The 27,168-nt window shown below is 42.2% G+C and overlaps 1 protein-coding gene across 1 annotated transcript in view; it reads right to left on the reverse strand.

Annotated features, from left to right (window-relative positions):
- ARMC1 (armadillo repeat containing 1) overlaps window positions 1-27,168 on the reverse strand; it is a 113,390-nt gene that overhangs the window by 19,233 nt on the left and 66,989 nt on the right. Inside the window, exons 4-6 of the mRNA XM_069220258.1 lie at window positions 16,208-16,397; window positions 9,970-10,086; window positions 9,805-9,879 (exon numbers count right to left, since the gene is read on the reverse strand). Of these exons, the coding sequence (XP_069076359.1) occupies window positions 9,805-9,879; window positions 9,970-10,086; window positions 16,208-16,397 (382 nt within the window). The remainder of the gene's footprint in view (window positions 1-9,804; window positions 9,880-9,969; window positions 10,087-16,207; window positions 16,398-27,168) is intronic.

Below are 27,168 nucleotides of genomic sequence, written 5' to 3' on the forward strand. Positions count from 1 at the left end.
GAGAACTCACCAACAGAGATACACTTAATGAAACATAATCAAAAACCATAATGAAATCAACTTTCAAACTCCAGGATTAAAAGCATCAAAAAAATGTTGCGAAGAGGTGAAAAGTGTTTATATTATTGAATTTTGTTCCAAAAGTGATAAAACATTATACAAAAAAAATCCTAATTAAAACTGCAGCCCTAAAGTAGGCCATGAAATGTCAGAAAATGTGCTAACTTGTATTTTAGAGCCTCTGCAAAATGCTCTCATTGGTTCTCACTAGTAGCTATCAGCAAAGGGCCTAAGAGACACAGTACCGGGAGGTGGACATGCAGAACAGACTTCAAATGCATAAAGAATGAGGTTGGACATCTCTAAGCAAACAGCCGCCTGAGAATTATATTGCATCAAGTGAAGAATATTAAACCCTAAAACATCCTCAATAGTTCCTGAGATCTAAAAGCAGGGTCACGGCTCCCTAACGCAGGACTGATCTGGGACCTTACTGACACCAATAACAGCAACAGTGTCTATTCTTGATGCATGAGGTGCACTAAAAAGCGCTGTACCACAGCAGTCTCAGGAGGCATAGCCTACTGAATGACAGAGAGATATTTACCATGCATGTTTTACTTAAGCCGAGCATAAGGCAGCTTCAACCTTAAAAGTTAAAGACTGTGAATGGCCTGATAGGTCCACATGTAAGTTAGTTCTAAAATGCTTCAAACGTCTATCCGCTCAAAACGAACTGAAAATATTACCAAGATCGCACAGGTTAAAGAACAGTTTAGTGTAAAAACAATGAAAGACCCAAAAGGATGGATCAGGCTAGGGCAGTAAATAATGATATAACTTTGCTTGTTAAAGAAAGAAATTTCAAAATAGATGCCCTCTATGTTTTGATTAAGAATGACTAACAATAGTTTTCTGTGTTAGGGTTACTTCAGTGATCTGATCAGTAAGTTACAATGGAGTGCTTTTGGTTCAGTTCATAAGAGTACTGTTTGATTTCAACGCATATCTGACCACTGTGAGCAACATATCCATGCCTGCTATGTACATCAAACTACCACTACTACCTCTGCTACAGCATTCGTTATGTTAGCATCATGCTCAGTTTCTGCTAGGACCTACAAAAGCTGTGTTGATCAGCTTCTAAAAACACTGAAAAATGAATTTAGCAAAGTAACATCAACAACTCAAGCTGCAAAATATTCTTCGATTATTTATAACACACTTATAATGCGATGTGCAAAACCAAGTTTTGCATAATATGCTTAACTGCCAAATCAATGAGAATGGTTTCTGTTGAGAATGCACATTTCAGCTCTATCAAACACTATTTCACACATGTCAGCATATCCAAATGACAGTACAAGGACAAGGGTTTTGCAGACACCATAGTATTTTTTTTTTAACTAGCATATAAATGCTTATTTTGAATCTACATTGGGTTTAATGTCAATTGCTTTTCATATTGCAAACCATTTACCATTCAAGTGCTCTTTAAAATCAACCACAACTCTTATCCCACACACAACAGGACAGAAGAAACCCAATGAAATCATTACCACACGTTGAAGCCTTGAGACAAGAATACATGTATGCAGAACAAATGTTCACATTTTAAAACTATGTATATGTTCTGTGCAAAGTAAAAATGTGTAATGTAAAAACTAGCAGTAAAATATAATGTTAAGTTATGTTCCAATAACAGCAATGCTGTTGCAAATGGCCCTCTCTACAGGATCACCCCCAAACCTTTTGCCTTCCTCCACCTACATTGGCTGCATTTTTGCTTTTGTTGGCCTTAGGGCTCTGTGCACTTTACCACTGCTAACATGGTTTTATTGGTTGAAGCTCAATTGGCATACTTAATTTACTTGTAAGTCCCTTGTAGAGTTGTATACCATATACCCCGCCTTAGAACACCACCATACAAGAAAAAGACTATAGGTGGTACATCCTTCTCCGTTCAAGCAGCCAAACTATGGAATTCATAACCCCCAAATATAAGAGCCACAGATAACTTTCTTGTCTTCAGAAAACTACTCAAGAGTTGGCTCTTTCCTTCATAACCACCATATTCAAACAACTATGGACTGCATATACCTATGTTGATAAGTATATTTTTCTGATTATGTGTATATTCTAGTTATGTATAGTTCTTTAGAAAATATGTATCGCTACTATGTCATAACAATAAACTACACACACACACTCTTTAAACCTGTTTAAGTATATTTACTCATGGTTTTAAATATGTATGTACATATATAGGTGCAAATGTGTGTGTCTGTATATATATATATATATATATATATATATATATATATATATATATGTGTATGTGTGTATGTTGTTCTGTGCTTGGCATGTTCATGGGTCATTGCATGGCTCCTGGGTGGGTTGTTATACTAGATATCTATGAATCCCTGCTCCCATCTTATATCACCCTTATCTACCCATCACCATATGTCATGTCTCTATCAATCTATCCTCCATTCCCACTGACTCATCCCAAATCCATTCTACTACGTTCATCTCCTAAATAACTCTGTCTAAGCTCTTCCCTCCGCTTCCACATCTAACTCACCAAACCTCACTTTACTACCATGACCTCCCAAACAACCCTACTAAATTCACTCTCATTTATCTCACCCTGCTACTATGATCTCCCTAACCCCTTCCACAGACTCTTGCCTCCTCCATCCTCCTTTACTCATCCCAAGACTAAATCCTATTACTACATACTCCCAATTAACACTTCTGGATTCTTTCCTCCTCCACCCCTCCATTACACCAGTCAATCTAACTAACAAACTCTCATATCCACGGCTCAAATGAACTCATAATACTACTAAAACTGTACTTGTATTTCCCTATACTAATCCATCACTAATTCTTGTTGGGTTCCGGAGTAGCGTGCTACTCGCCGAAAAGCGCTTTGCTGCCTCATCAGGGGTAGTAAGCGCTATATAAATACTATTACAATACGATATACCAAGGGCCTGTAAATTAAATGCTACCAGTAGGCTTTCAGCACTTATTGCGACACCCATCTAAGTAGCACTCTAAAACTTGCCCCAGGCCTGCCATCACAGCCTGAATGCAGTGTCACACTGCCATGGCAGCTTGGCATTTAAACCTCCTTGCCAAGCCTTAAACTTCCCTTTTATTACATAAGTCAAGGCCCTAGGTAGCTTCTAGGGATGGGAGCTGTGTAATTAAAAGGTAGGACATGTACTTTTAGGTTTTACATGTCCTTGTAGTAGAAAACTCCCAAATTTGTTTTTCACTACTGTGAGGCCTACCCCTCTCACAGGATAACATTGGGGATTTCTTATTACTTTTAATAATCTGTAATTCCTAAATGAGAGGAAGCAGATATATCATGTTTGGTACCTATGAAGTTGTAATGATAAGCCCTCTTTAATGGTAAAGTTGAATTTGCCAATACAAGTTTGAAAATGCTACTTTTAGAAAGATGCCGTTTTCCTGTCTTTAGCCCTCTGTGCCTGCAGCCTGTCTTAGGTCACGTGACTGGGTGTAACTCAGTTAGGAATTTGTGCATTCCTCCGATACAGTCACACAGTGGTGTGTTTAGCAGAGTCTTAATGCCCATTAACTGGATTGATTTGGGGGCAGGGGAGCTAAGCACAGCCCCACTTGCCCCTGATTAGGCTGTGTCCTGTCTCCTCACAATAGGTTTAAACACCCTGTATTGTCAGTGCAGCCGGCCTGGAGCCAGGGTCGGGGAGGCAGGAAACGCTCAGAACTTCAAAGAACCTTTCTGAAAACATCTCCCACCTGCCAGAAAAAGGGCAATGGGTTATAAAAATAGGGCTCTCAAACCCAATCCTCAATTCACTACTGGACCAACGGAAGGACTCTCATGGGACTGCCCGCTGCTGTGATCTGCTGTGCACTCTGCCAGACTGCTGCTGTACCTGGAAGGACTGCTTTGCTGCTTGGTGCCCCCCTTGAACCTTCAGAGGCCAGTCCTGCTTTTCAGCCCTCCATATGCACACCAGATTACCAGTAGTGATTCCAAAGGCTAGTTTGCTGGCCTACTGTTCGGAGCCACAGGGACATAAACAGGCTCCTACCATCCTGGAGCTGCACCTGGACCTAGCCTGAGTGAGTACTGAACCCCAAGAGGTATCCATCCACTCCTGGACCCTTTGTCGTGGTGCTAAAGGTGAAAAGATGTCTGTGATTGGCATTTTCATCTTTTAGGTTCTATTTTGAACCTCAAACTTTAGAAATTCATAACTACAGTTCTACTGTTTGGATATGTGTTGTTTTGATGTCAAGTAATCTATTAAAATGTACTTTATTACTGTATTTTTCTAAATTGGTTTGGGATTTTTACTGTGTGGTGTTTTCCCTTTAATACTATTTGTGTGCTGCACAAATACTTTGCTTGACTGCTTTTTCTGCCAAGCTGTCCAGTGTTGAGCATAGGTTAATTTAGTGTCTTTTTGTGGCTCAACCTGTAACGGATAGACCTTAATAAGTGCCCGGACAGGCTTCGCTCCCAATCTTTTTGCAAAGCCATAGATAACCACTGCAGCTCTAGACAACAGATCCCTTTTGGCCTTCCTTTGGGGGACCCAGGAGCCCCCCCTCTAATTAGATTAGTGAATGCAATTACTGAATTAGACTAGATTGGCCAATAACATTGAACTGTCGGAAGGTGCAGACTCGAAGTTTAAAGTTGTTTGTTCAGATCAAGGGCAAGACTGGTTGCAGATGCCATGACAGATCAAGGGCAAGACTGGTTGCAGATGCCATGACCCTTTTATAATTCTTGCTCTTGTTGTTTTGTTTTTACTATCACAAATCTCGGATTAAAAAACCCATCATACAAAGCTGTTTGAAGGTGCCTTGCAACAAAGGACCACTTGCAGCTAAATGTGGAGATTAGAGGCAACTAGAAATAAAACTAAGCCAGCTTCATTCTACAATAGATGGGTTTGTGGTTTATATCACTTCCCTCCCCTGATTCAATGGTTTTCTTCTTTTTTTCTAGTTTGTTCTGCCCTGGAGCATTTCAGTGTCATCGTGTTTAGTTGAGCTCACATGCGTGGCCACCAAATTCTAATGCATTTTGTTGAAGCATTTCCAAAATCTATTCAATGATAGCCACCAGAGATGTGAGCATATCTGCAGATACAGTCTTAGAACGATTTTAGTTAAAGCGTTACTAAAATACAGTCAAAAATTGCCTCCAAGGATGCACATGCACCCACTGTGGTCATCTTCAGATGATTTTGATAGTAGCAGTGACTGTATTCATCTGGATGGAGGCAAACACACTTTCTTGGCCCTAAAAGCAGAAAAGCATTAGGAAAGCTAAGAGGTTTCATGGCCAAAGGATACTGGCTTTGCCTATGCTGGCCTTTTATGGCTGGGTGGTCCATGGGAGGTGGGGAGAACAGGGAGATGCCCTAGAGGTGGGAGATGATGGGGCATATTCAAACCGGTCTGAAGGATAAGTGAGACAAGCAAAATCCTCAAAGCTTTGCAGCTTCTCAGGCACCCTCTGTCCTTCAATGCTGATAAATACATTTGGTGCCCAAGTCTTGAGCCTCACAGGGGTTACATTAGATTCTTTGGCTAGCTCCCTGGCATCTTGTCTGCCTCACAGAGAAACATGATGGCAGTTAGTAAAAGGAGAGAAAACACTGTGCTTTTAAGATCTTAAGCCAACCATGCAATAACAGAGGACACTACTTTGGCAAGGTAGAATAAGGTTTTAGTATGGTAACTAAAAAAACACATATCTAAACCCACTCATCTGATTTCATGGGGAGGTTGGACGAAATCGTTCACAAATTCAATGAAGATACACATGCACCCACACGTAAGACTTCAAGTAATTAACTTTACTTGCCATCATGGGATTTACAACTATATTTATGAAATAATAGATTAGCAAGCCCATCATCATCTTCACTGAGGGAAACATCCAATCAAGAGAGTGGACAAGAGGTGGACCCCCATTAGATAGATAATAACTAAAGAAACGTTTCACACAGAAGCTTGGCCCATTTACCCATCTGCTCTGGAGTACAAATGAGTAAGCTCATCTACTGGTAGCTGCTATGCTAATTCCTGTTATCAAGACATTCTTAAAGACCATGGATAACAGTTTGGCCTACTGCCAATTGGCAGAAAGAGATTAGTTTTCTTTTTGGTAGCAAACAACAATGCAGGATACAGCTCAGAGAGCTAGAGGCTGCATGAGCGTCACCACCTCTTTACAGACAGGCCACAGCAGGAAAAAAAACAAAAATCTGATTTTCACATTTCTTTTATCTTACTTTTTTTGGGGGGAAAATCGAGTGGTCTAGAGCCACACGCTGCAGCAGGTCGAGGCGCGTCAGCTGCAGTGAGTTTATAAACTTCACTCCCACATGAGTCATGGTGTTTCAGACCGCAAAAGGTGAGCATTAGGCACAAGGCGGGAGTGTCGCTTTGACGAAGTAAGTGATATAACCCCCTTTTCCAACACACCATAGAAGCGACCATTTGGTGAGTCTAATATTCTACATGTATTTTCAATGTGTGACTACAAGCACACACCCCTCCCAGAGGATCTATGATACGAGAGCATAGACACTAAAAAGTAGGTCACGCATGCACCACGTATGGGTTTTTAGAGGTGCTTTATGCGTCTATGTGTGTTTACATGTTTGTCTAAATGTAGTTTGTTCTGTATTTGTCTATTGTTTCATACATAATGCTCACAAGTTCTTTTTCACACAAGTGGGGTGAAGTGGTACCACACCCATAAGCAAAACGAATAGCAGCCCAACTTATACAAGGGCCATGATAACTGTTGTTCTTTCGTTCCCACAGGTATCTCAGAAGGACATCTGTACCACTGGGTATTATATTATATTATTTCACTTCAGTTAATCATACCACACTATACCACAGAGCATTCAGTGTTATTGCTCTTGCTAGTGATAATCAAGGAGCGATATTAGGGAGTCCATCTTGGTCCTGAAGAGGAGTCTAGGGTTAGACTTCGAAACATGTAGACCGACCAGGAGCTAAGGTACATAGTATACTCCACCTCCAACGCCCCTTTTTAACCATACTGCCCCGGTGACCCATATTACATTAGTAATAGTACCCAGGGGCTGTTTTTTTTATCGCATATAAGACTCCACCACTCTGTTCCCTCTCAAAATTCACACTGATGAAACTACATCAGTGCTCCCTTGCATTCCGTTGGTCGTAGCACTCCCCGTTCCACAGCAGAACAGGAGGAAACCCAATGATGTAGCATGCCACCAAAGGGTATCCCTAGGGGCTGAGGGCTTTTCTACACACACAAAAAACTTTTTTTCTTTCCCTCGTCCACCCTGTGAAATCTTTTTTGGGCTGGGCCTTTTTGTAATGTTATATAGGCTTAAAAGGAGGACAGTCTCAGGTCCTCGAAAACCTCCTTCTCCCGCTTTGTGAACTATTTAAGTTGTTACTACAAACATGACATATTGGAAAGGCCACAGTGAAGCACAGAGTTTGGATTGCACTAAAACAGTATGCAGAATTAGAAGTCGCCATCAGTTTTCCAATAAAGATACTGCAAATGGCTTTGGATGCAGATTCAATTAATGCACACAAACAAATTTACAATATTGAACTTCCAAAGGAAGCAGGTTTTTTTTATATGGGAGAAAATACCTTTTTCAGACCCTTCAAATGCCTTTACATACTGGGATAGTGAAGAAAGTGGTATTCTACCTTGAGGTGGAGAAAACTACCAATTGAATTTTCAGAAACAACAACTGTAGTCCAAACGTTCCAAAACACAAGATACTAGAGCAGATTCTTCTTGGCACATCTCTGAACAGATGGACATCTCCACACAGCAGAAACAAAGTCTGTTCCACTGAAACGTGTGCAATAACCTGGAGGAAGTCTCAAAGCTTTGTTTAAATGATCATTGAGAGTAAAGAGCATTGAGAAATGCCACACCTGAGTGGACTAATAGCCAGGATGCCATGTTAAGCAACTGTAGCTTTTGGAGTATGACTGTGACCTGTCCCATCCATAAAATAGGCTGTCAGCACAACAGTTTCCTGTACGTAAAGTAGCCGTGTAAATCAGCAATAGAGAGGCCACACTGGGAGAGCTAAGATAATTTTTTGTCTTGAATTGTTGCAAATTGATGATCATTTGTGGGATCAGGAATACTGACAGAAAGGAATAAAGAAATGATTTTGACCAGTTCAACAAATGTTCAATTCACTGGGATCCTGTTTCTTAGTAGCCTACTGCAAAGAGTTGGCATTCTGTGTTCAGGGATGTTACAAAAAAGGTGCATCAAACATTTGGAACGACTATTTAGTTTCTGGGAAAGGTTTGCTTATAGCATCTGCATGCTCATCCTGCACAACATATATGTGGACTGCTGTGATTGAAATATTCATGGTGATCAGCCAGTACCTGATGGCATGAGAATCTGTCAAGAGGATCCTCAAATCTGTTCCTCCCTGCTTTTTTCAAGCAGCAAACTGACATTGTGTTGTTAGATTATATTAGAAGCCAGAGTGCCCTTTAGTGCTCATCGAAAGGACTTTAAGGGTAGGTGAACTGTATATTTCCAACTGATTTTTTAACTCATGCCTCGAATTTGAAATAGATTGTACAACTTGCTACAGAAAGTGTTAATTGGTCCTCTCCAATGACCCCCTATATACTCCTGCAGGTCTCCTATGAAGCCCTGCTTCTGGCACTATGTATAAACAGAAACTTAGAACGTCCGAGTCATGGGATCTGCCCAGATTTACTAACTTCTTAGAGAGGGAAATGACAGTGAATAGTAAAAGTGGTGCCTTTTTCATCTGCAGGGTCCAACTTGGGGCTTAAAAGCACAAACCATTTTCTCCTCTATAAGGCTTTGTGCTATCCGTCCACTTTCATTTATTCGGTTTCAGAAGAAGGAGTTAAACACCCATGGGCCACCACCTTAAGATAATGGGGTTATTTGAAAAACAGTTCGCCCTGAGAAATGGGCGACCCCCTTACCCATGTACAAGAAACTGAAAATTGTTCATGGCTGAACTGTTAAAAATGTTGAAATACTAGGACAATCCAAATCCGAGGCTTTTTCAAAGCATCTGAATCACGTAGAAGAGTCAAGTGTAGCAGAGACACCATCTGACCGATTCAGGATTGGGGACTCATAGCCCCACTGACCGCATACACTCAACACTGGAACAGGGCATCTATTGTGCCCCGTCTCGGCCTCTGTTAGCCTTGACTCTTCTATGTGATTCAGGCACCTTGAAAAATCCCCGGGTTGCTTGCCAGTAGGGGTGAAACACGTGTTGGCTATTCTTGCACTACATGTAGGAGGATCCACATGACTCCACCTACACCTAAATAAAGCAATATAAACTGCCTATGTGTCAAATATTTAACTCGTATTGGGATTGTCCTAGGATTTCAACATTTTTAACAGTTCAACCCTGAATTATTTTTCACACTTCCATTTATTATTAGATAAAAACTGAAAGTAGTTTAGAGGCTGTCTCTATTTTGTCAGTAAAAATTACTTTTTGAATTTAAAAATAAATAATTAACAAAGTGTGTTTTGAAAGCAATACTTTTTTTCCCTCTAGTGAGAACCAGCAAGTAGGTCGAAATATTCAGTGTACATATACATATCAGTAAAGATAAGGAGAATTTGCGTATGCTCAAGCCAATTAAGAACACACAGTTTTTAGCTTGTGAAACCAAGTGCTCAATAGTTAATAACTTGATCAAACATGCACTGAAAATGTCATATCATACCTCCTCTCCGCTATCTCCTTTCACAACTTGCTGCGCTTTCATAACTTTGGTTGAGGCGATTGCTGTTGCTAAAGCCTAAAAAGAAGGAATGAACACAACCTTCAGGGTGCTTAACTTCGCAGATAAAACTAACACGCCTGATCAACTGTATACACAATCACTTACCTCTGCTTTCAGATCAGACCTAATCCGTACTACGCATCTCTGAATGGCCATCTGAAACGTAAAGCTAATGACCCCTTTTATTTTCAATAAAGCATCTTCGCAAAGGCTCCGTCGAGACTAAAAATTGAAAATAAATCAATTAAAACGTCACCTAAAAAGTAACAAAGTATCTACATGCACGAACACAATACGAAAACATTTATTAAATGCTGCTTCTAATACCAACGGTTTATGCACTCTCACACTTTTTAAAATTATCACGGCACAATGGATTTGAGCATGTTTTGCTTACATTCAGAAATGCCCCTCGATGGACTGAAGTGGAAATAATGAGAAGAAAAAGTGCTCAAGTCAAAAATGCTTTGTGCCATATGATAAGCCGAACAGTCCCCCATGGTCAAGCTCTGACTGACTGAAGTGCTCATTGATGAGCGGTTAGTGTGTACGTTGCTATTTATCAGACACCTTGTGCCCGTACTGACTAAATTCATCCAAGCAGCTGTTGTGTCCTTCAGCTATGAGTCGTGGCAGTTACCGCCGTGCAAGTTAACTTAAAGCAGCAGTTTAACACAGACGGCACAATTTCAACTCGCTTGAATTGCAGCACAACCAGGCTTGTGAACAGAGGGAAATGAAGGGGAACAACGTCTAATCAAACGACTCTAGATGTACAATAATCTTTTCTTCTACTTTCCCAAGAACCTAAAATAGTTCTACGTCCAATTAAAAAGCGGCTCACATGTGAAACGCAGCCGGATTGGGCAACGAGTAAGCAAGTGATAGGAAGAGATAAATACAAAATAGTTTACTTTATTTACTCTTTATCAGTGGGGGCTGGTGAAGTTTGTGAGTGTTGGGGCTGGTCTTGGTCAGGGTGGGGGAGGGAGTCAGAGGTGCAGGGCATGTTTTCTTGTGAGGTTTGTCGCCAATTCTTGTGTTAATCTTATTTAACATAAATGGGAACTTAACTGCTCCAATTCATCTCAGTAGAAAGCTCCAGTTATTAAAATGCTCCTGAAGTGGTGGCAAGAGCAGATGTCAGCGCTCTACATAACATCTAAATCAATAAATAAATACATGTATTTAATAAGGTGGTGATTTGATGACATCCCTTTGGATTTAGATGACTTCCTAATAATAATTGAAGTTTATGGGCAAAAGTCCAGTGAAAATTGTAGTCCCTGCCAATCTGCCACATGTACAGTGCTTTTCAGCCTAGATTTCACAAATCATACAAACGGTACGTAGGAATTGAGCAGCCTGACATAAAAAATGTGTTTTTGAGATGATGCTCAGATTCATGCTCCCAAGGGTCCTACTGACAGAGCTGAGGTCCCTGAGCTCTGAATCAAGTGTATTTAAAGCTCCCTTTAAGCTTCTCAGTGTGGGCCATTTGACTGAAGCTCTTCTGGTTCCTGCGCTGCTGCCTTCCTTGTTCCAACCCCAACGAGGATAAATTATGAGTCGCAGGACTGATGGAAAAAAGGCTCTAGTCCCATTTCCAGCAACCTGCCAGGTACGTCCATTCTAGACTGGTTATTCTTGCTTGATAATGCACTTAGCATCAACACAGCAGCTCAGACAATAAATGAACCTCACTATGATCACAATGCATACTTACGTCTTGCTTTTCCGGTATCAACGCGCTATTTAAAATAAAGTAATGGATGCAACATTTTCTTAGACCAGAGAAGAAGAAGAAGAAAAAAAAAGGACAAACTCTTTATCACACTGTATTATGTTAATCAACTGTGGATGTATGTGATAATTTATTACCAAATAGTCTTCAACTCACCTACTGTACACATCTGATGCTACTGAAGCAAAACTGGCTCGTAAAACTGAAAAGGATAAGAGATCTAGGTATCGTGCAGGACAGTGCTGGCTCAGAGCTGGCTGGCTGTTTTTATGAGCTTGCTCTCTCTAAAACGCATGCATTTAAGTCAGAATTGCTCGGAGTTAGTGCATGAGCTCCAGACTGCAAAATTTGGAAACACTGAGAGGCAATCACTACTCACTATGTCCATGCTGCGTTGCCTGTAGTTTATTCATATACATCGCTCCAACATATTGTTGTCACTTCAAAAGCAAGTCACACTAACAGCATTGTGACTAACAGGGGCTCACGTGCAGTCTGTCTTAGCAGGGGTAACTGCAGACTTTAAAACATGACATAGGTCAACAGGAGCAAAGTCGAGCCCCTGGGCGACGCCGACTCCGACTCCTTCATGACACGAACTGCAGTGGGTAAAAGCAACACCTTGCCATCGCTCTTTACTCGCCATGAGTCTAGTTCTAATACTAAAGAAACACACCAGAATGAAATAATGGCATCCAGGTCCAGCATTGACTTGCACGTGGGAAGCAAGTCGAGTCTGCGCAGTAGTAAGTCCTAATGACAAACTGCGCAGACTCAATTTCCTGGCTTCCTGCTTGCAGCCTTTACCACACCCTTTCCCAACTCCTCACAGGGGGTGACAGCCAGGTATACTAAGGACCAAGAGACGTGTTCTATTGCCTTACTAGACCCTGGGTCGGATTTTCCATCTGACAAAAATATCCAGTAAGGTAGCTCCACTGGGAGAGTTGTTGCGAAGAGCACTGTAGGAAACCTGTACGTCGTATCTGTGACTCCACAGGTATACTTAGCCTTGTACCTCTGAAGGTGGATAGATTCCATTGATTTGGGTGTTAAAGGATGCACACAACAACTCCTTGCCAGCACACCAATGTTAGTGAACACCAAGAGCTAATCTTCATGTACTAGACATACAGATGTCGACTACCCTTTCAATCTTTCCTTTTTTTCAACTTTTCCCCCCCATGGACAGTACACGTTGGAGCTCACTGAATGGGCACTGCAATTTTTGGACAGGGGGAAATTACCCATTATGAACTTGCTCCCTCATAACTGCTCTCATAATAGAAGGTGACTATCACCCCCTAAATGCACAATAGGGAGAGTAACAGTTGCAAGGGACTTATCTAGAAAGTCGTTGCACAAGCCTTTTCACCAGTACTGTTGGAAAAATGCCTATCGATGCACCTCTGTTCTTATTTCCTCCAAGTGTATTTTATGGATGTGCTTGAATATATTCCTGGAGTATGTAAATTGTTTGAGTGGTGTATTGTACTAGGATGCAAATTATAGCACACAAATGTGTGCTTCCCACATCATTTCCTTAGGACAAGCCGTAGGAAAAGACTTCACAGGTTATCCTTAAACAAAATCCCAGAGATGTTTTGAAGGTTGGATGTGGCAAACAGAAAAATGAAAAAGGTACCCTGTTCTCCCCTTGCTTGCTCTATCTAACGAAATACCTAATTAAGCTAAAAGGATAAAAGCCAACTACGAAGATGTAAGGTTAAACCCACACTGAACAATTTACAACTCAGAAGTCAGTTTCACTGCTGGGCAACGGTCCATAATCAGGAGGATTACGAATCCACCGATTAGCAAGGCGACAGTCAATCCTCCACATACTGACTTCATCCAATGTAATTTTTCAGGAGTAGGAGGAGTGACAAGAGGTTGGACGTGCAAAGAAAAGGGGAAAGGTGAAAAAGCGTCTGGATACATTTACTGATATTGTCTTCAAAGCAAATTTCTCCTATGTTCTCCATGGCAAGACTATCATGCATCGGAATAATGTAGGCCTGTAAATGTGCAAACCTCCCACATTTTATACACACTGCAATAGAGTTTGAATTTTACTCTCTTTTCCACTAGATACCAAAGACACTCTTAAATGCGTGGCCCTTGTTTGTTCAATACAGTTAGATACCAATGCAGTGTTCAATGCAGAAGGAGGACCCTATGCAGCAACATAAGATTTTTTTCTTTTTTCAACTCAGATCTGAACGACGTTGCTTTTAAAGAAGGACATCAGATTTTTTCAATGCTGATCAAAGAAGATAGGTTTTTGGAGGCCTTTTCTCATTTGGTTTCTTGGCAGACTCTCTTAGAGAGTAATTTGAGTTTTCTTTGATTCTGGCACTCTTCTGTATTTTCTCTTATTGGTTTTGCAAAATGCTTGAACATCTGCACCTTGGTTTGGTTTCAAACTAGGTCCAGTTTACAGAGTACACTTTTCATAAAGAGAAATTCTCAAAACAACTGAACCACTTGCTGGCAACCTTCACCTCTGGTTTGATTCTGTTTTTTAGGTTGTAGAGGGACATCCACAGGTGAATAGATAGTTGCTTCATCCATGGGCTTTTTATAATTATTTTCAAGCCAACCAAAATGCCTATAACATTGTTTCTGCAAAAACGTTACTCTTTCCTCAGCCTTTTTAGTGGGCTATACATATGTTCCCTATTTGAATGTTTCCTATTTTCTGATGTTTCCCTACAAAAGAAACAGTCATTGTGTACTGTTTTCTCCTTTAATTTGAGGAGGTGAACTAGTGATACCAAATACGGTTCACATTTTGGCTTTGCTAATGCTTCTTATATGTTTTTTGCCAATGTTAGTTTTATCTGCAACACAAAAATCTTATTACTGATGCTGTACAGTACACAAGAAGAATAAGGAAAGTGACAGAATAAGATTCAAGCAAATGACAGTGACAAGCAATCTAATCAATAATAAGCAATGGCCTGATCGAAAGCACTATGCAAGTACACAATAAGTCTTGTAACAACAGACAGCTAATGTAGAGCAGACCCAAACAGGAATAACATCTATAGGTAATGTTGAACAAGGGGTAGAAGAAACTCAAAAACAGTAACCTCAAGTAAAATAAATGAGCACAGCTCCCACCACCAACAGTTTTTTCAGAGAAGCCACACATTAGATTTGCCAAAAGTTGGTCCATCGTTCACAGAAGGCAATATTCTGATACTTTAGGTAAAAAGTGTGTAAATCATTAAACTGGATATCTGTGGACCGGCCCTCCAGTGGATATCCTCCTTCTTCATGGGCAGAACTCAATGAGATGAATGCCCACTCCCTACACTCAGAACCTAAGAAACTCATCTACCAAGTCCCTCAAGAATCATCAGTCATCCCAAAACTCTTTCACATTTACATGACACCCCTCACAGACATAGTCCAAGCCCACGGCATCAACAGAGTATCCTACGCCAAAAAACAAACAGCTCATTCTCTCCCTTACCAACTCAACCAGGACTATCAAGGCAAACTTCACCAACTGTATGAGCAACGTTGCTGCTTTGATGAAAAACAACTACCTCCAGCTCAACACAAACAAAACAGAAGTCCTCATCTTAGACACCAACCACAATACTTGGGACGCTTCCTGGTTGCCCTCTGAAACTGGCAGCCCACCCACCCGTACAGACCATACCAAGAACTCCGGGATCATCCTGGACACCAACCTCTCCTTGAGCAGACAGATCAACGCTGTTGCCTCATCATGCTTCCACATCCTGCAATTGCTACACAAGATTTTCAAGTGAATCCCACTTAACACCAGGTGAACAGTAACCAAGGCTTCTACTTATTGTAGACTGGGCTACAGACTTGCCCTATACATTTGAATCCCAGCCCATGTTCTATGCTGACTCTAAGCCACCCTGAACGCCACTGCCAGACTCATCCTGAACATCCCACATAATAGAGACATCTCTCTGAACGTTAACACTCTCCACTGGCTCCCAGTCCAGGAAAGATACAAGTTCAAGCCACTCACCCATGCCTACAAAGAGGTCTCCAGAACACTGGTTCAGCGTACTTCATCCACCGCCTCAAGTTCTACCAACCCTCCAGACACGTTTGATCTACGTTCCAGGCAAGAGCACATCTCCCTCGCATCAAGAAGGTCAGAACGGAGGACACTCCTTCTCATACCTTGCAGCCAAGACCTTGAATAACCTTTTGCAACACCTCAGAACCTCCCCCTCACTCAAGGACTTCTGAAGGAACCTCAAAACATGGCTTTTTCAGGCGAGAAAGGCATGATCTCCTCCTTTCCCCTCAGGCCTGGTCTACTCTGTGCCTGGATACCCTCAGGGATGATTAGCGATGCTGTACAAATCCATATAACATAACATTGAGAAAGTTAGTTTTAGTCTACCCTTCGATTATACCTCTAAAAGGATGACAAAAAAGAGAACTATGACTTCAGGGCTGGGTACACATCACAAACAAACACTTCAACAGGTTAATTCAACAGAAATGTTTCATGTCCTGATTTTGTAACGCACGCTTGCGAGACAGTGAGGCAAAAGATCAAAAGTGGGGCCTACCCATGGCAGTTTAGAATCTGCTTACCGTGTCATCAAGGCCATCAATATGTAGTACCACTGTTTTGGCACGTTTATTTGTGGTCCCCAAGAAAAACTGAGCTTTCCGCCGCCGGGAATTAATTTCACTTGCATTGTCATAATCTGAGCTATTGGATGACTGAAGAAGTTCAAACACTTCATTAGCCAAAAATTTGGTGTCTCCTGGACTGGTAGACCTGAAATGAAAAATGTAAATGTTTCTGGAGGAAGCAAACGTTTCATTAAAGTAACTTTCACCAAAGTTTACTTGAACACTGAGACAACAGTTTAAACATTACCAAAAAAATGTAAACTGTAAGCTGCAAGCTGCAAAATACAAAACAAAGATCAATGTATCAGAAAAGTTGTTCTTTAAAAATCAAATTCTGCCAATCTCATCCTTAATCAGTACCATTCACTTTGGGCAGTGTCTTCAGTGTGAAGAGGTCTTACGTTGAGCTAGTGCAGCCCAAGTCCTTTAAACTGGACAGAAATCACTAGCTATCAATTTGTGTGCCCAGAGAAGATCTACGATTTAACCACGTGCCATGTCCCAAGACTCATTCTAACAGCAATCCCGACCAACCACTATTAATTTAACAGATCTACAAAATACAGTCTTTCTATGCTGATGCGTACATTTTAGGATTTTAAAGATTACCTAGTAAAATAAACATCACGAATGTCACCATCCGGGTTCCAGTGCTGAAAGTAGATATACATCCAGTGCAAAAATCAAAAAAATTGACATGCAGTACTTAGGACTATAACATACCAGTTTATAAAGAAAGGAATATAAGAATTGCAGTAATTACCATGTTTTCAGTGGTTGTTTACTTTTAGCACCCATCAATCCAAGCCATACTTTACCCCTTCACTGTAATCTTGAAGACTCTCCATGACGACAGAAAATACAGCCCAAAGTCCCCATCAGACCCTATTGTGATTGAATGCTTTCATATTATCACACATTACAGTCCATGTTATCATACATGTTAATTCACAAAGATTACCACATGTTCCCTAAAAAGGACACACAAAAACATACTTTTGGTAAATCATGATGGTCGTGCTTTGGTAATATGATGTGTTGCAGAGCTCGTCCAGATGTTCTTAATCTAAATATTCATAGGACTGTTCATCAATATACAGCAATTCATATTTTCCCTCTTTATTTGAAAAGATAAGCAAAGTCGTTTTCATGTGGACACATGCCCTACATGCTACTCAAAGTGCAAAGCCTATATAACAAACTTGCTACAAGATTTTAGTAATGTTCAGATGTATGGTCTAAAATTAAATGTTTAGCCCCTACGGTGCCCTGGACGAGGTGATCTCGTCCAAGGCACCGGATCCCGGGTGCCTTGGACGAGATCACCTCGTCCTGCACCCGGGAACTGGGGCAAGGGTCGCTCCCCTGGGGGGAAATTTTATTTTAGGCCATTTCTACCCCCCTGGGGGGCAGATCAGCCTATTTTGATTAGGCCGATCTGCCCCCAAGTGGGCAAAAACCACTAGGCACCAGGGATTTTTTGTTTTTTTTGTTTTACAGATGGGGAGCGACCCCTTGGACGAGGGTCGCTCCCCTGAAGGGGAAAATTGTATTAGGCCGATACTAGGCACCGGGGATTTTTTTGTTAGCGCCAATGTCACGCAGGGGGAGCGACCCCGTAGGCAAGGGTCGCTCCCGGGGAGGGTTTGGGGGGGTTGAGGGTCAAATTTATTTTAGGCCATTTCTGCACGCCCTCCCCCCCCGGGGACGGTTGAGCTAGAGGCCAAAACCCACAGGTAGGCACTTTGCAAAAAATACCTCTGTTTTCTGTGCAAAAATGTGATGTGTCCACGTTGTGTTTTGGGCCATTTCCTTTCGTGGGCGCTAGGCCTACCCACACAAGTGAGGTACCATTTTTATCAGGAGACTTGGGGGAACGCTGGGTGGAAGGAAATTTGTGGCTCCTCTCAGATTCCAGAACTTTCTGTCACCAAAATGAGAGGAAAAAGTATTTTTTGGCCAGATTTTGAGGTTTGCAAAGGATTCTGGGTAACAGAACCTGGTCAGAGCCCCACAAGTCACCCCATCTTGGATTCCCCTAGGTTTCTAGTTTTCAAAAATGCGCTGGTTTGCTAGGTTTCCCCAGGTGCCGGCTGAGCTAGAGGCCAAAATCTACAGGTAGGCACTTTGCAAAAAACACCTCTGTTTTCTTTAAAAAAATGTGATGTGTCCACGTTGTGTTTTGGGGCATTTCCTGTTGCGGGCGCTAGGCCTACCCACACAAGTGAGGTATCATTTTTATCGGGAGACTTGGGGGAACATAGAATAGCAAAACAAGTGTTATTGCCCCTTGTCTTTCTCTACATTTTTTCCTTCCAAATATAAGAGAGTGTGTAAAAAAGACATCTATTTGAGAAATGCCCTGTAATTCACATGCTAGTATGGGCACCCCGGAATTCGGAGATGTGCAAATAACCACTGCTCCTCAACACCTTATCTTGTGCCCATTTTGGAAATACAAAGGTTTTCTTGATAGCTATTTTTCACTCTTTATATTTCAGCAAATGAATTGCGGTATACCCGGTATAGAATGAAAACGCACTGCAGGGTGCAGCTCATTTATTGGCTCTGGGTACCTAGGGTTCTTGATGAACCTACAAGCCCTATATATCCCCGCAACCAGAAGAGTCCAGCAGACGTAACGGTATATTGCTTTAAAAAAATCTTACATTGCAGGAAAAAGTTACAGAGTAAAACGTAGAGAAAAATTGCTGTTTTTTTACCTCAATTTCAATATTTTTCTTTTTCAGTTGTTATTTTCTGTAGGAAACCCTTGTAGGATCTACACAAATGACCCCTTGCTGAATTCAGAATTTTGTCTACTTTTCAGAAATGTTTAGGTTTCTGGGATCCAGCATTGGTTTCACGCCCATTTCTGTCACTGACTGAAAGGAGGCTGAAAGCACAAATTTTTTTAAAAATGGGGTATGTCCCAGTAAAATGCCAAATTTGTGTTGAAAAATTGGGTTTTCTGATTCAAGTCTGCCTATTCCTGAAAGATGGGAAGCTGGTGATTTTAGCACCGCAAAATCTTTGTTGATGCCATTTTCAGGGAAAAAAACCACAAGCCTTTTTCTATAGCCACTTTTTCCAATTTTTTTGAAAAAAACGAAATTTTCACTGTATTTTGGCTAATTTCTTGGCCTCCTTCAGGGGAACCCACAAAGTCTGGGTACCTCTAGAATCCCTAGGATGTTGGAAAAAAAGGACGCAGATTTGGCTTGGCTAGCTTATGTGGACAAAAAGTTATGAGGGCCTAATGCCCCAAATAGCCAAAAAAAGGCCTGGCACAGGAAGGGGAAAAGGCCTGGCAACGGAGGGGTTAATAGAAAGTGTAGCGAGTTTAGAAATGCATTTCCTTTTGGTCTTCATCTGATTCTGGAGTGTAAACAACAAGTGGTGCATGATCTTAGAATGCTTCTTCGTTTGATGTAATAAAAAACATTCGAAGATGGCAAACCTGTCTGTATGCATAGTGGACACAGTAGAAGGTTTTTCTTTAAAAAAATAATAATAATAATAATCCAAGATGGCTGTCCTGTAAGCATACTGCCCCCATCCTATGACGTTTTTGTTTAAAGCAAAACAAAAGGCATGCAAACCTGCAGAGGCAGCCATGTTAGAATAGACTGAAACATTCAAAGGTGGTCACCTGCTGACACAGCGGCAGACAGAGCAAGGCAGCTGAGGGGCAAGTAGGTGCCGATAGGAGGGGAATGAGCAGGGAGAGACAATGAGAGAGAAAGTGGTGCCGCATGCAACGCAAAGCAAAGCAAAGTCATGACATCGGGGTGAAGAATAAAACTCATCCAATCAAAACACAGTGAGACCGAAATGATTCTTCAGTACGACAATCCAAAGAATAAGAAGGAAAGTCATTGAATCAGGAGCAGGGAAACCGAGGCAGAAAATAATTCCACTGAATTATAATCAAAGGACAGACTCAAAGGTCAGTACAAGTATAAACTGAGTACAACAGGCCTTATGCCAAAAAAACAACTAAGTTGTCTGTAGGCTAGACTTAAAGATGAATGCATTCACAAAGCTTGCATCATAGCAAGTGCAAATCTTAATTCAGATGCGTCTTTTATCTATGAATACTACTAACATGAATTTACAAATAATAAATGTATTTGTACAGGTAATCTAATACAGTTGTGTAGCTACTGTGTTTTTGTTTTCAACTTGCCAATTTGAGAAAATGTCGTTCTGCTATGGTGGACCTTTTTAAGAGTACTAAGATCAACTCTTTTTTTAGTAGGCAAGAACAGAGTATTTTTGCTATACAATCTAGCTCGGCATTTCCCAAACTGTTGGTCACGACTAGTTGGGGAAAAGTCGGAGTAATAAATAAAGATAGTTTTAAATTCTGTGTTTCTGGTGCTTCAAAGACAGAAGTCAAATGCCAGCTCCAACAGCTGCAGTGCCGGTCACGCATGAAGAAAACAGCAATGAAGTGATATTACATAGGTAACAGCAGCAACAGTCAGTCCAACATGTTATAACTACTCCAACTCTTAAGTTGGCTGCCATGTTCACAGGTAACAGAGCCGTAACATATAAAGTGGACTGGTGCATGTTGCAGTGAACAAACAGGTAAGCTGATGAGGTGCACTTCTCGTCTCTCTCCTAAGGCAAGTATACTTTGTATTTTCTCAGCAGTCAGTGGGGACTATGCTGGTTTATCTAGCACACATGTAGAGCACTCTTTTGTGTATACGTAAGTATGTGCTCTTCAGCATAGCATAGTGATCCTGCCTGGGAGCAAACCGGCTGCTTCTGTCAAGCTCAATGCACTCCATGTGTATCCTGCGTGAGAAGGGAACTTTGCTGTGCATATACACTACAGAACCAATTCACAAAGGAAAACCTACTTGCAGAGTTACTTGCACATTTACACAGAGGACCACCAAACAGATGTTTTCAAAAATTCCAAGAAGAAATCTCCACCTAGTGGTAGGATTTATGACTCTCTAACTCTTCATATGGGGGGTGGAGCCCCCTACAACAAAAATCTTAATTGTAGCAACTGCTGGCACGGAGGATTACAAATGGAAGGGAAAAGAGAAACACATATGACCCAAATCTCACACATGACACACATTAGCCTGGCAATCGTGTAAATAAAACCCACAACTTAGGCTCTGCCCTCTTCCCCTTGGATAGCTTTACTAACAGGATAGCACACAACAGGCTAAACACTTCAAGATGCAGCCAGTCCCACTGAAGAGGAACTTAGAAGAGGAGGAACAGACTCCACAGTTACAACTGTAGTTGATTATTACAAGGAGTTACACGGTCTCTCTCCATGCAAACTCTGTGGAGCAGAGAAGGTAGCTATGTGGCAGGAACTGACAGACTATGTCAGTACATCATAGGTGGGGGCACGCACTGCAGAGGACCTCATGAAAACGCAGCTGGATGAGAGGAAGAGAGGAAGTGAGTGAAAGAGAAGGCTTCCAGCTAGAGCTGGCAAATGCTCTTCCTGGAGGCAGACCCAGATCCTGTTTCTTCTCCCTTGACGAGTAGGTCTTCATCACCATGTACCGTGACCTGCCTTTTCCAGGAAAGTAGAACATAAGTCCAGTTGCGAACTAAACACCATTCTCTTGCAACTAATTTGTGTATTACTTTATATGCCACTCAGTCTCCTCTCCATCACCTTTGGAGAGTGCGCGCACGCGCACACACACACACACACACACACACACACACATCCACAAACTCTCTCTCTCACTAGCTCTCGCTCACAGCCCGTAGCCTTAGAGAATAAACTGTTAAAACTGTTTTCAACGCGCTACCTTGTCAGATAAGTAGCACTAACCTCAACTGTGGCTGGGAATAAACTGGTGCACTCGGTGAATGTACTTCAGTATCAGTCACAAGCATCATGATTAGTTTGCCTGTGAGATGGCCACGGTGTCTCCACAAACCCTATTGAAATATCAAGTGTCCAGCTAAGAGTGTAACTATTACTTTGACACACACAGGTTTATAGTGTGCATTCCCAGTCCGCATTCATTTCAAGGATCAAATCTGGTGACAAACAGTATCAAGCAATGACTGCTTCCCTGGGCATGCCAAAGCTGCGTTTCATTTGCCTGTAAACCCAACACAGTAACAAACATTTTGTCCGTCTTGTTTTCCTATATGGACAGGCTGTGTGCACGACTGGTTGATGTTGTAGTGAGTTTCACATCCTGATGAGTGTAGTGGAGTCCTGACTCTCCACTAACTACCCAACTTGCAGTAACATTTGTTGCATATGTTTGAAGCATTGTTGGATCATTTGTTTTACATAACTGGAAACTAAACTTAACTTTTTTTTTTTTTTTTTTAATTTTATTTTTAAAAAGTGAAAAAAACATAATACAACGTTTTTCCAAACATTCAAAATATTTTCCATGTATTTTCTTATTTTTCCCAATGTGATGTAAGTATTATACCTTGCCTCCAATGATTTCAAAGGTAGTCTGTTGCAGTTCTGGTTTGCTCCCAGGCAGGATCACTATGCTGTGCTATGTTGAAGAGCACATACTTATGTGTACACCAAAGAGTCCTATACATGTGTGCTAGATAATCCAGCAAAGGCACCTGTGACTGCTGAGAAAATACAAAGTCTACTTGCCTTTGGAGAGAGACGAGAAGTACCAGTGATTGGCTATTTGTGGTGTCTGGCATGCTCAAAGGTTTGGCTGGAGTAGCTTTTAGCCTATTCTGCCAGTCATACTAATGTAGCAGATGCAGGTGTAAATGTGAACAGGGATTATCCTACTCTTTTGTGGGTGGGTTTTAGTATTTTCCACGTTTAATCCATCATGAAACGTTGCTTAATCCCTCCCAATTAGTACTAAATTACTCTCATCTCCCAAAGACTACACTACACCTTTCCCTCGCACATTTACTACAGAAACAAATATATCTGATTGTATAGATCTCCACACATAAGGCGGGGGCGGAGGGGACAAGCACAGACAGTGTTTTGTGAACAGCACTTGCAAGTATGTAAAGTAGTACTACTCCCATACTCAAAATGCTTTTGTGACTAGTCTCCATGGTGTCCTTGCATGCAGGGGAGCTGGAGAGGTTTTAGGATTTGTGCGCTGGGACCGGTGAGTCAGGAAGACCAGCTGCTAGAAAGTGATGCAGAACTGTTTATGTGAGGCTGGAGACAGAGCCCAAGTACAACAAATAAGTGTTCTATAAGCACTACATTATCCAGGGAAGAGGTCCGCGACTTTGTGACTGTTTATTAGTGTCACCAATAGCAATTACAAGTGAACAATCAGTTGCGCACACAAGTGAGTGAGCGACCATGCAGGGGTTGGAGCATGGGGGCATCATGCCAGCGTTTAACTTGCAAGGGTGCTCAAAAGTGAATGATTGGACCCTAAATGTGTGTACAGCTTCATTAGGAAACAGTATATAATATAGGAGCAGCCCTAACATCCAACAGGACAAGGGTATCAACTGTTAACATACAGCATTAACATAACAGGTATAATTAATTCAGTAATTAATCATTTGCACAGTACTTAAATAATGTATTGTTTAGCGCAAATAATAAAAAAGGAAACAGTTGACCAACAAAAATTCAATTTACACAAAAATCTATATAAACTTATATGCAGCATACACATTGGATTAATAAAAAAATGTGAGTAATAAGTGCTCAAAGTGTAGAAGATCCATTCCCGAGGAACCCTTTAAGGTGACATGGGTCCCTGAGAGAAGATTCGTAAGACACCGAATCGCTACTGCGAACAGTCCTTCCGGGACGGTGTTCTTCCCATTTTTCAACCCTACAAATCAGTTTGGCTCCATTTCTACGGGGGTCTTAACTCATAATCCGAATCCACCGCTCGGGGCAGCTTCTCAGAATGCAGTAGTTGAATTTGGTTGCGAGTCCCACTTCGTTCCTGGACCGACCTTCATCCTTTACTGACCAATAGGTCTACTGAAGGACCCTATCAGTGTCTGCTTTAGTTCTCATCCCTATACGCACTTTTTTCCTGCCCTCCATGTCTGTCATGGACATTTCTACCCCCGTTTCTCTCCATGTGACTAATTGTTTCCTCCTACAAAGTCAGACGCACTTTTGAGTTGAATTGCCAGCTACCTGGATTCATTTTGCTCAGTTATACCCCATTCTTGTCCTGATGGTGACCCTTTATTAGGTCAGCTTCCGATGCTTGGCACTGGGTGAAATTGCTTGAGGCCGTGGGGAACAGCACACTAAGCCTGTGCAGATTTAAGTTTGCACAATGGAGTATTGAAAATTGTAAGAATTTAAATCGGGAGTTACAGGAAATCTCTTTGGGTATTGTAAAAGAAAACTCCAGTTTTTACTCGTAAATGACCTATCCCGGTCTTCTTCACATTTGGTTCTGTGGGGTTCCAGTGTGATCTTGAGGTGTGCCCGAAGCCCTCAATATAACCAGCGGATGAGATATCTACCATGTCTCATAGTATGGAGTGCCTGTAATAATTCATGCGTTACTGGCTCTGCTCTATTGGGTGCCCGGTTCTTTCGCACATAGCCTATTACACTGGTGTGCGTTAAAAATAGTGTGTTTGGTAATCCATGGGCTCGTACAAAGTCAGAGTGTAACGTTAATGTGCATTCTTGAAACACATTTCCTAGTGATAACTCTCACCCCTGCCACTCAAAGACGTAGCATAGCGGTTGTTAGGGTGCCCAGGTAGGCCGTGTAGTGGCACATTTGGGGGTTAAGGGTTCGGGGAGTACGTATGCCGCCTAGTCATTTTCCAATAGGCCAAAGATGTCCGTAGCAACAGATCAGAGCCTGCAGTCCGTAGCAACAGATCAGAGCCTGCAGTGGGTACTGGGTTCCCAGGGCACAGTAAACGGTGCAACCATCTTCGGTGGAGCATCTCAGTAGTGTAGAAGATTTTCTTTAGGTTATGGCTAGCAAGCCATTATGGAAACCACTGCAGTTGTTCAGCAAGGCAATATGCCTTTAAATATGGGGCACTCATCCCTCCTTCGTTCAAGGACAGCCCGTTGCCGCAGATCAGGTCCACTAGTAGTGCGTTCAGTGCCCGGAACACTTGGGCGGGAATAACATTTTTTCTAGCTATCGCGTCAAGAATTTTCAATTCTATTATCCCTTTTGTGCCCAGGACGAGGTGATCTCGTCCAATGCGCCCGTTCCCTGGTGCCTCGGACGAGATAACCCCGTCCTGCTATGGGCCCCTGGGGGGAGCGCCCGAAGGCCAGGCACACCTCTCCCATAGGCAGGGATGGAAGGGGAATCGCTTCCCCCACCACCAACGCCTCCCAAGACCTTTCCTCTCCTTTCAGGCTTCTCTAGACACGAGGGATTGTTTTTTTTTTTTAAATTTAATCAATAAGGAGAGCGGCCCCTTGGGCAAGGCCCGCTCTCCAGGGGGGCAATTTGTTTTTTGGCTGTTTCTGCCCCCGGGGGAAGGGGAAGGGGGGGTGGCAGAAAACCACTAGACACCAAGGATAATTTTTTTTTTTGTTTACTTTTATTTTTTTATGTTTGGGGAGTGACCCCTTAGTCAAGGGTCGCTCCCGAGGGGGGGGGAGGGGGGGGATAATTATTATTAGGCCACAAGACACCAGGGAATTTTTTTTTTTTTATTCAAACGCATAAGGGGAGCGGCCCCTTTGGCAAGGGCCACTCCCCGGGGGGGGGGGGGGGGAGATTGCAAAATATTTTTAGGCCTTTTCTGCGCCCCCACTCCCCCACCTAGGCAGATCGGCCTAATATAACTAGGCGGATCTGCCCCCAGAGGGCAGAAACCTCTAAACACCAGGGATATATATATTTTTGTATTTACTTTATGTTTTTATGTATGGGGAGCTACCCCTTAGAAAAGGGTCGCTCCCCTGGGGGCAAATTGTATTTAGGCTATTTCTGACCCCCTTGGGGGCAGATCCGCCTATTTTTATTAGGCCACTCTGCCGCCAAAGGGGGCAGAAACCTCTAGACACCATGGATTGGTGTGTGAGTGTATGTGTGTGTTTTGTTTGGAGGGGGCAGCCCCTTGGGCAAGGGTCTCTACCCATGGGGGCACATTACTGTTGGCCATAACTGCCCCCCTTGGGGGCAGACTGGCCTATTTTGGAAGGCCCATCTGCCCCAAAGGGGGGGGCAGAAAGCCCACCAGAGACCAGGGAAGATTTTTTTTCAAAATAAGAGGTTGGGGGTATGGCCATACCCCCACCCCAAATAAATGGGGCCAAAGTTGTTCTGCCCACCGGTGGGCAGATTGGGCAATTACCCCCAAATCACACCCCGGAGGGACAGAAAGTCTACTAGATGCCAGGGAATAAAAAAAATAAAAGAAACTAGTGGGGCGGTGGCTACCAACCAGTATGGGCCTGGTTATGCCCCCACCCGAACTGAAGGGGCTAACAGTCTTTCAGCTCTCCCCTCCACACTAAAACATCTTATCCCATGGCAAGCAAGAGGACATTTGATTATTTTTGTTTTTTGTTTCACATTTGGGCCATGGGAGCTTAGTAACTCTCAAAATCGTCCCACTTGGAATGGTGAGGGCTGCACTTTTTTTTTTTTTTTTTTTACTTTGGGACTTTGCTATGAGGAAAAATCCACAAGACCTAGACACATCTGAAAAATAAACATCTAGTTGATTCCAGGGTGATGTGCTTCACATGCACCCCGCACCATTTCTTTACCCACAATGCCCTGCAAACCTGCAACTTTGCTGGAAAGCACAAATTTTTCCCACATTTTTTGTGATGGAACCTTCCGGAATCTGCAGTAATCCACAAAATTCCTACCACCCAGCATTGTCTCATCTATACCGATAGAATTTCTGCTGCACTTGGCAGCCTAAAAATGATTTTTTTCAAACTGCCCTTTTGGACCCACTTTGGTTCCCCCTCAATTTCGATGTGTTTT

Source organism: Pleurodeles waltl, chromosome 2_2 (genome assembly GCF_031143425.1).
Source record: "Pleurodeles waltl isolate 20211129_DDA chromosome 2_2, aPleWal1.hap1.20221129, whole genome shotgun sequence".
Classification (NCBI taxonomy): Eukaryota; Metazoa; Chordata; class Amphibia; order Caudata; family Salamandridae; genus Pleurodeles; species Pleurodeles waltl.